The following is a 9,720-nucleotide window of genomic DNA, read 5'->3' as shown; positions in this document are numbered from 1 at the left end:
CAGTACATAGTTGTGTATTCCAGCTGTAGGTCCTTCTAGTCGTGGCATGTGGGATGCCACCCCAGCATGGCGTGATGAGTGATGCCATGTCCGCATGCAGGATCTGAACCAGCGAGACCCTGGGCCAGTGAAGTGGAGCGTGTGAACTTAACCACTCAGCCACAGGGCCGGCCTCTGGAATCCCCATTTAGTACTTATTAAAATCAATCTCTCTCTTTTTCACATAAAGTAAAAATGAAGATAAGTCAGTACTTACCTACTATAGACCTTTTTATTAAAAAATTACAAATACTATATATGCTATTACATCTACTATTCATTCATTTCTTCATTCACTTCTTCAAACATGTGGGTTATGAGGTGGGGGGTGGGTAGCACTGTGGCAAACACTTGGCCCGTGGAGATGAATAAACTGTGGTTTCTGCTGTCTGGGCTCAGTGCAATCACTCAATTAGTGGCAATAACCATAATGAAGATGGGAAGAAATTACCGCCTCAGCTGAAGTGCAGGAAGCAGGCAGAGCTTCAGGAAGGGTGAGGTCAAGCAGTGAAGCACTCTATCTTGGCAGTCTCTGCAGTGGTCCCACTTTTCCTGGGGCTGGGAATACTGTCGCTTCTGTCACGCACTTCTGTCCTCTATTGTTCCCTCCTGCCACTTCTCTCTGTATTTTTCTCCTGCAGCAAAGGGAGAAGTCAAAGGAGCTATAGAGTTGACTAGGGGAAGGGGAAGGAGGAAGGAAACCATAGGGAACCTTGCTATGCTGGGTCCCTTTTCTTGAGGCATGGGGGAAAGGCAGGGCTGGATTCTGATAAAGCGAGGCTTTAGTTGCAGAATCATGTGTGAGCTGGAAGGGACCGCAGAGGCCATCCTCCTTACTATCCATTTTACATCTGGGGACATTGAAGTTTAATGACTTGGCCAAGGTGAGACAGCCATTAGTGGCATCGGTGGGACTAGAACTCAGGTTTCTTAACTTCCACAAAGTTTAGAATGGACCAGTGGATGGCAACAAGACTTTTGGTAGTGAACACAACGTAGTCTATACAGAAGTCAAAATATAATGATGCACACTTGAAATCTCTATAATGTTATAAACAAATGTTACCCCAATAATAATAATAAAAAAAGGTAGAATGGACCAATGGAGCACTTCTAATATCCCTTTTGGCTGGATGGGGTCCTCCAAAGAAATGGGGTCCTTCATTTCTGGTCCTCCAAAGAAATGGAGAACGACTGAATAACTGAAGAAACATAGTCTTCTGCTTCTTAAGAAAAACCACACCACTAACACCACTCAAGGACTTATTTTCATATCTTTATTATTTTTCTTACTCTTCTCATAAGACTGAGCAATTTCTCTAAATCCTTTTGAAAATGTGGTAGTGACCCAAACCGAACCCAGAACTTTAAAGATTTGTTTGGTGAAGTAAAATGATGTCCTTGTGCTCTGCATTTCAATGTATCCTACTTTGACTTTTTGTTTTTGTGTGTTATTAAATTTTCAGAACAACGTTACTTATTTGCAACGTGTCAGTAATGACCTTGAGAACTTTACATTGTTGATTTATGTCTGTAAGAATGCCTTCCTGAATGTTGCCCTGTTTGTATGATGGCCTGTCTCCTTTTCTTTCCATTTGTCAGCTTGTCAGGAACGACCAGGTGGCAGATACACGTCAAGAAAACTAATCATCTTCTAACAGGATTTGGAATGGAATTAACGCGGCTCTTGTGCCCTTCCTGTTCCAGCTTTAGCAGCCTAAGGTCCATGACTGCTCAGAGATTAGCGGGCTGGCAATCGCACCCCACGGCATCTCTGGGTCCGGGTTCTCTCTGCGGACCCTAGGCAATGAGTTTTGTGAGATTCAACAGTCGAGTTTCTCGGAGACAGAGCTTGGGTTTGTGATTGAAACTGGCCAACCCATCCAGGGATGCCCAGTGAGACAAACGCACCTCCTGTTTTTGAGGTGATGACACTGGCCTAGAAGGCCGCGAAGTCAACAAGTCGATCCTGCCAGACAAGTTTCTGGACGCCTCTAAACCTCCGGGACGCCGCGGTGCGTCAACCACATGCGGTCGAGGAGTCATTTGAAGAGAGAGCGCTGAGTGCTGTCAATACTGCCAGGCGTCCTCGAGTGGTTCTTCCAGCCCTCGCAGGTGCTCGGGGACGGGTCCACAAGGCCCCACTCCTCACGTCCAGGCACGATGCTCGTCCCTCCTCCACCTCCCTGCTCCTCCCCTTTGGTCCAGCCCGCGTCGCTCCCACCTTTTCTCAAAGCCCTCGCCCGGGCGCGAGCAGAGACGGGGGCGGGGCGGCGGGTCGGGTCGTGACGTCACCCCCCGCGGGAGGCGGGGCTGTGGGAACCGCAGTGCAGCGCAGAGGGGCGGGGCGGGGCGGGGCCTGCGGCGCGTGACCCGGCTGCGGGAGGCAGGAACCGGGCGAAAGGTGTAGGGGGCCGGCACCGGCCGCCTCCGGAGCTGGGAGGCGGGGCGGGGAGTGGCAGGGCCGAGGCGGCGGGCGCCCCGCGAAGCGCCAGCGCGGGTCACGCTTCCCGCGTCCCTCCCCGCCCCTCTTCTCCTCCCACCTGGGCCTCTGCGTGGGGACGCGCACCTGGCAACCGGCGGCCGCCGTCCTCCGCTCCCCTCGGCTCCCCACCTTCTGCGCTCGGGCGGGGCGCCCGGAGCTGGCCCCGCACCCCTGCCGGGCCCGGCGCCGCGCTCGCTGGGAGCGGCCTCGAGCGCTCGCTCGTTGATGCCGTTTTGGGGGTGACCCGGCGCGGTGGCGGCGCCTCCATGGTGGGGGCGTGTTAGTGGCCGCGGCTCGGCCGGACGTCGCGGGCGCGGCTGCGGGGCGGCGGGGCTGCCCGCCAGCGGACCCCGTGCGCAGCTCGGCTTTCGGGGCGCTGGAGGGGGCCTCCACGGCCACGCGGGAGCGGGAGATGTTGGAGCTGAGGCACCGGGGAGGCTGCCCCGGCCCCGGGGGAGCGGTGGCGCCGCCGCCCCGCGAGGGAGAGGCAGCCGGCGGCGACCACGAAACCGAGAGCACCAGTGACAAAGTAAGTGGAGCCGCGAAAGGCGCGCACCCGCGCCGCGCCTGGCGCCCGGTTTGGGCCGGGACACCTGGGCGCAGGGGTGGGGCCCGCCGATCGTCAGGTGAAGCTGAGGGCTGCCCGCGGCGCCGTCCTCCGGGCCTGGCATTATTTCCTGCTTCCTCCGGTGGGCTCGAGAAGCCGGGCCCCATGGTGGTGTTTCCAGGATGCCCGCGACCCCTTCCCGGGAGAGCTGGATGGTTCAACTTGACTACAATTTCGTTTCTTCGCGTTCCAGCCCTCCGACGCTAGAGTCAGGATGGAACCTGCCACCCTAGAAGCTGCAGTTTTCTAGTAGCTGCCACCTCACATCTCTTCACAGTAGAGGAACAAAGTTAGTAAGGACTAAACTGAAGACGTGCACCTTGGGTTCTTGCAGTGCCATTGGATCCTGAAGCTGGAGCCCTTGCTTCTCGCGTTGCCCCATCGGCACTTTCGTTTCCTCTGCCCTTTTTCAGTACAATAGATTTTGGAGGTCTGAGAGTATCCTTCACGGGACACATTGTAATCCTCCAGCTTCCTTTGAGTCCCCGGGAGACAGTGCAGTTCTTGTGTCTACCGGTAGATCTAATTTGACCTGACACGTTAATTCATGAGGACTTTTAACTCCCAATTCTATAGATCACCCTTGCTTCACATTTAAGAATAAGTAGATGTAATACTACTATTAAAAGGTAGAAAGAGAGTCAAAGTTCTGCTTATTCGGGAATACGGTGGTACGAGTAGGAGGTTTTGAAAAGAAAACTACAGTTTTATGACCTTTTAGATCGGACGGTTTACGAAATTGGGCCAGAGAATAGATAGTTTTATAAAATCTTCTTTTTATAAAATTCCATTTTATTGTAGAAGCTTAAAGCACTTAAACTATTCCTAGAAGCATACTCTTTCAGAAGCAGGTACTGCCATTGGAATTACAAAAGTGAAGTGGAATGCCCAAGGTCAAGTCAGGGGCCTTGTGGAACCAGGACTTGGTTCCTGATTCCCTTTCTTCTGGTTGGTGCTGTTGCTGAGACTCACTGGTTGTTGTCATTTGGAGAGGGTTCCACCTGGAACTTGATGTTGGTGAATTTGATGTAACTCAAGTTACAAAGCCCTGGTAGGAACATACCACACGATATCATGAAATAAGTTTAACAGTGATTTTAGGAATGAAACTTTAGAATCAATGGGATGACGTCCTTTTTTGTGTGTTTTTTGTTGTTTTTTCTAATCTACCCTGGATAGCAAGTAGAATAAAATGAGACTCTGTAATAGAACATATGTGTCAAGAAATTACACAAACTGTAACAGTTTCCAGCTACTGAAGGTTGATGTTACAAAGCTAGAAACAGTGGGCTGAGAATACTCCATGAAAACTGCCTTGGAAACTAGACCAAAAATAGAATTAATTAGGTTGGGATTTGTTTTGTTTTACCACTGGTATAGTTTAGATTCAAGGAAATGCCAGCTTCCCCATGTTGACTTCCTTAACTAGAAGAAGCGAACAAGCTTTTAATAAGAGAAAACGTTTTCAGGAAGCCATGCATAAAATAATTTGGTTTCTTAACACCCTAATCTATTTAAAATGGAAACTACTTGTGTGGTTTGATTTGACTCATTAGAACTGTTGTCTCTAGCTATCTGTGACTGGGTTACCTCACTGTGTATTTATTTATAAATGGTGCACTCTTGGTTTTCATTAATACATACCCGGCTGGATTTTGTTTTCTGAGAGTAGATATTGCCATATGTACCCAGTTCTGTTAAGATTTCTTAGACAGGGATGAGTTTCAAACCTTATCTAAAATATTGCTGTACTTGGAAAGTTTATCACGAGGAACTCTTGGTAAGCTTTGAGAAAACACTGAACTCTATCCTCCTCTGTCCTTTCTTATCGGGGTGTGTGTTTGAATGCACCTGTATTTCCAGGTCAAGGGCTATTTTAAAATCAGTGTGCTCATTGGAGCCCGGTTAATATTTGGTCCATTTAAACTCTTTAAGTGCTTTCTCTGTTCAAGTTGCATTAAAGGCAAAACTCTTGGGGAATTAATGAAGGAAGTGGAGGAGGTGTATTCTATTCTGCTATTATAGTACACTCCCATGCCATTTTGTAGGCTTTTTATAATGGTGTCATTAACATGACATTCTCCTTGTTTAGGACCTGGAGACTTATGCTGAGAGAAAGCTCTGTGCCCTAGAGAAATAGCAAGTGATAAAGTGTTTCTTACCTGCAGGGCAATGTTCCCAATTGTTATGTCTGGAGTCATACTTGAAAGATGACAAGACCTCCCCCTCGAAGAACCCCTCCGGAGACATATATGAGTTAGATTTATTAGAAGTCTAAACAAGGCTCGTTGTTAGCATAGAGGGCATAGTTGGACTCTATATGAAGACAACAGGAAAAGAGAGGGGGTGAGGGTTGAGCTAGGAATTAAAAAATGCCTGGGATTCACCAGGGAGACAAGTGTTGGGGAAGGGCATTCTAGGCAAAGGGTGTGTAGAAGCTTTCTTGAGTCAGCATTCTAGGCACAGAGAACTAAACTTAGTTTGATACTCCTGGAGCATAAGCTGTGCATGTTTGGGAGGTGGGGTTGGGAGCTTGAGAGTTTTGTGAAGGAGGCCAGGCTTCATTTCCTGGACTCTGGGAAGCCACTAGAAAGTTTCTGCAGAGGCGTTTGTCTATCACTCTAGCAGCAGTCTGGAGAAAATGTTGGAAGGAGGAGAGACCTGCCACAAAGAAACCAGCTAGGATCCTGTTGCAAATGTTACAGCTATGAAATGATGAGGACTTGTAGTATGTGGAGTAGGGGTGGGCTAGGAGGGGGTGAGAGAGGAGGTATCTTTTAGATAATGGTGATGGGACCTAGACTAGGGTGATCAGAGTAAGACTAATAAAAGAAGAGCCTGCTGGAAGACACATTTTGATCCACAATTCAAGAGACTATTAGGAAAGAAGCAAAAATTATTGGGGAGTTTTGCAGGTTAGGAGTGAGCATGGACAAGTTGGGTTGGACAGGATGTGTCCTTCTTAAAATAGAGAGGTGGTTCAAGATGGGGGTGGAAACAAAGGAAAAGTCAGGGTTGTAGGTGAGGACTTTTGATTAGGATAGAGAGGGGAGAGAACGGAAGACAGAGCCTTGGGAGGTGCCCATGTTTAGAGTAGGATTGAAGATGGAGGGAAGAAACCAAGATAATGAGGTGCGGGGAGCTAAAGGAGAAGGGACTGCTTAGAGAATGTCATCAATAGTATTTAGGAATGAGGGTGAGGCCTGCAACACTGAGTTTAGCAAAAGATCCTGATAGAAGCCAGGTCTTAGGTTGAGGAATGCGAGAGGTGAAATATTGGTAGTTATTGTAAGGAAATGGCAGTGAAAGGGAATACCGGGTAGCATCTGGAGAGCACTGGAGGATCAAGTGGAATTTTTCTTTTTCAAGGGGATGTGATATGAATTTGTGTGAAAGAAGTCAAGGTGAGAGTGAAGATGCTGATGAAGATGGGCAGGCCTCAGAAAAAGGAATGCAGATGTGGTGTGGAGAATGCAGATGATTGAGTGTCCAAGGAAAGGAAGGGCGGAATGGAGGGTGGATGCAGAAACATTTTGAAAAGCAGAAGAGAGAAGATCAGAGTGTTTGACTGATGCTTTCAATTTTCTCAGCAAAGTAGGGTCTCAGACCCAGAGAGCTTCAAGGGATCTTAGGAACAATTTAATTCAACTTGATCCCTATATATATTTTTTAAAGTAGTAAACTTGCCCTAGAGTGTGGGTGTGTCCAAAGTGACCTAGAGCCAGTGGCGGAGCTGGAACTAGAACTCCTCTCTGACTGCAGTCCATTTGGAATGTGTTTTAGGGAGTGTGATATGAAATGACCAAGAATCAGCTAATAGGATTATCAAACTCAGTGAAGATTCAGTTGAACTAAAATAATGCAGATTTGTTGTGTACTATATCAGCATGGCTCCTAACTCAGTAGCAGTACCAGTCATAATAGTTGATGCTTATAGAGTAATTTAGAGTTCACAGAGCACTGTTACATCTTTATTTGCTCCTCAACAAGTATACGTGTTGGAATATGCCCCATTTAGTAGCTGAGACTTAAGAAAGGCACTGGGAGTGATTTAGGTCTGGGACTGCCAGGATGGCAAAGGAATGAGCGAGTCAGTGAGGCCAGCACTGAAGTGGCTGACCACAGGCTAGGGTGGGCTGGAAAGTGGGCTGAAGCCCACAGTGAGTTATTGAAGCTCTGGGTGGCTAGAGAAGGATTGAGCAATTGGCAGTCAAAGTTAAGACCTGACTGACTGGACCAGAACTGGGAGAGAAGGGGGTGCACATGGAAGTTGTGGCCAGAAAAGGGGAGCACACGTTGAGTAGTGTGCTGTCAGGCGCGGTCCTGGTGTGCTTCTAAGTGGGGTTGCTACTTTGTTGCAGATTTTAGTTTGTGAAGTTGAGGGTGAATCGGTTGGAGATTGGTTAACTTCTTTCCATTCTCATTTGAAATGTGTGCAGTTTCTTTCATAAATACTCCAATATTTTTAAAGTAAAATTTTAATTTTGGAACTTGTGTTTCCATAAATTCTTCATTTTGGCACACTTCACTATGGGTTGTCTTGGTGTCACCTGCAGGTGTAATGAACATTTTCTATATTTTTTCATCTAAATTTAGGCCATTAATAAAATATTAATATTTAGATGTAGACTTCTGGAATACCATTTAGGCTGATACTCCCTGTTGTTGATCACCTGTAGTCAGTATTACCTCCTTAGCAATTTTCCATGATTTTTTTGTCATTTGCAGCATAGTCATTTTATTTAACAACATTTTTTGAGTGCCGGCTCCCCAGATATCACCACCCCACCGATGAAGTTGAGTTTAGGGCTTCCTGTGGTGGGGGAGGAGACGACCTCCGGAGAGCTGGGGCAGAGTCTTGGAGGGGGAAGGGCAAGGTCGGCTTTTGTTGAGAACCGGAGGTTTAGTTTTAGGCTGGATCTTTCTGTGCAGGGACTTGATTAGGATTGGGTAAGGATCACACTGTGACAGTTTGGGATTGGTGGCAATAGCCAGGCAAGGATTTTGAGGCAAAGGGGATAAGTGAGGCAACGAATCTTACGGGGAAACTTGTTGATGCTTCCTGTTGAGCTGATGTCTTTCAGAAGTTCTAGTGGTGATCTGTGAACTGAGCGAGTCTCCAGGAGTAGTATAGTTATGCTAATGAAGACAGTTGAGTTCTAAAGTCATGTTAATGCAGGCAGTAAGCTATGTGGGGGAGCGGGCAGTAGTTTCTTTCTCACATCTTTCTGTTCTACATTTTACTTGGAATTTGTAAAACATGTTGTGGTTTTACCATATTATTACTTACTATTTATGATCTTGACTCGTTTATTTTCTTAATATTTTGAGAAATTTTGCCATCATCACCTACATCACCCTTTGGGTGTGTGTACTGCAGTGGACTTCTTGATGCAAACAATATTTTGTTTGTCATTAATGTACTATGGAAAAGGACAATTTAAAATAGCCCTCTGGAAAATTAGCTTGTAAAAAAAAATTATGACATGTACATATATAGTATGATTATTCTTTATGTTTGTGTAGATGTATGTTTGTTAAACAGACTTTCACATGTTCGCAGACACCGCAGCGAAATACAGAGGTTTTGTGTGTGTGTGTTTTTTTCCTTTATTCTCTGTTTGGGGATGTCTTAAAAAAATACCTGCTTTAATTCAGTATAAGGAAAATAGATCATTTAAGAATTTACAGACATATTTCCTGAGGCTTGGCTTGGTTCTGTGCATTCATAAATGTTGGTTGGGTGCCTGTTAGATTTGAGGTTCTGATTGTCACCTTTTTTGTGGCTCTTTGTACTCTTTGTACCTTTGAGAAAAGGGGTGAGGCCAGGATGTGTTTGTTGCTCGACAGCTAATTGTAGGATATACTAATATCTTGGATTGTGGACTTTAACTGCATAGCATAAAGATAATAAAGTAGATTATCAGTGTAAAATAATTTATAGTTTGTAAAAATACTCGGTTATACATAATGTCAATTTGAATCTCTTAACAATTGTGTAGACAAGGGAAATAGCCTTAGTTTATACCTGAGAAAACTAAGATTTGAAAACCTAAATGTCTTTTCCAAGGTCACACACTATTCAGAGCTGGAGTTTACACTAAATTTTCTGACAAAAAATGTAAAGGAGAAATTAGGAATGTGGTCCTAAATTTATAAAATTAATTAAAATATTTACTTAGGAACTTTTTTACACTGTTACTACTCTGTGTGATTTTTTTTTTTCTTTTTTTGAATGCTTTTTGGTGCCGAAGATTGGCCCTAAGCTAAGATCTGTTGCCAATCTTCCTCTTTTTTTTCCTCCCTGAAGCCCCAGTACATATTTGTATATCCTAGTTGTAGGTCAGTCTAGTCCTTCTATGTGGGATGCTGCCTCAGCATGGCTTGATGAGTGGTGTGTAGGTCCATGCCCAGGATCCGAACCAGTGAATCCTGGGCTGCTGAGGCAGAGCATGTGAACTTAACCACTGGGCCACAGGGCCAGCCCCTGTGATTTTTTAAACTAAATTGGCCTTCCTGAATTTCGCTAGAAACTTTTAGCTGAAAACCTGTAATTCTTTGATTTCAGGCACCCAGATTTAAATCAAAT

At 45.9% G+C, this 9,720-nt stretch overlaps 1 protein-coding gene across 1 annotated transcript in view; it reads left to right on the top strand.

The window, feature by feature from the left end:
• Positions 1 to 2,770: 2,770 nt before the first annotated feature.
• Positions 2,771 to 9,720, top strand: part of CDS1 (CDP-diacylglycerol synthase 1) — a 61,383-nt gene continuing 54,433 nt past the window's right edge. The window contains exon 1 of the mRNA XM_014854129.3: positions 2,771 to 3,053. Within this exon, the coding sequence (XP_014709615.1) occupies positions 2,937 to 3,053 (117 nt within the window). The 5' untranslated portion in view covers positions 2,771 to 2,936. The remainder of the gene's footprint in view (positions 3,054 to 9,720) is intronic.

The sequence above is a fragment of the Equus asinus genome, chromosome 3 (assembly GCF_041296235.1).
Source record: "Equus asinus isolate D_3611 breed Donkey chromosome 3, EquAss-T2T_v2, whole genome shotgun sequence".
Taxonomy (NCBI): Eukaryota; Metazoa; Chordata; class Mammalia; order Perissodactyla; family Equidae; genus Equus; species Equus asinus.
Note: the sequence above shows the minus strand (reverse complement) of the source record. Positions and strands in the feature narration are given on the sequence as shown.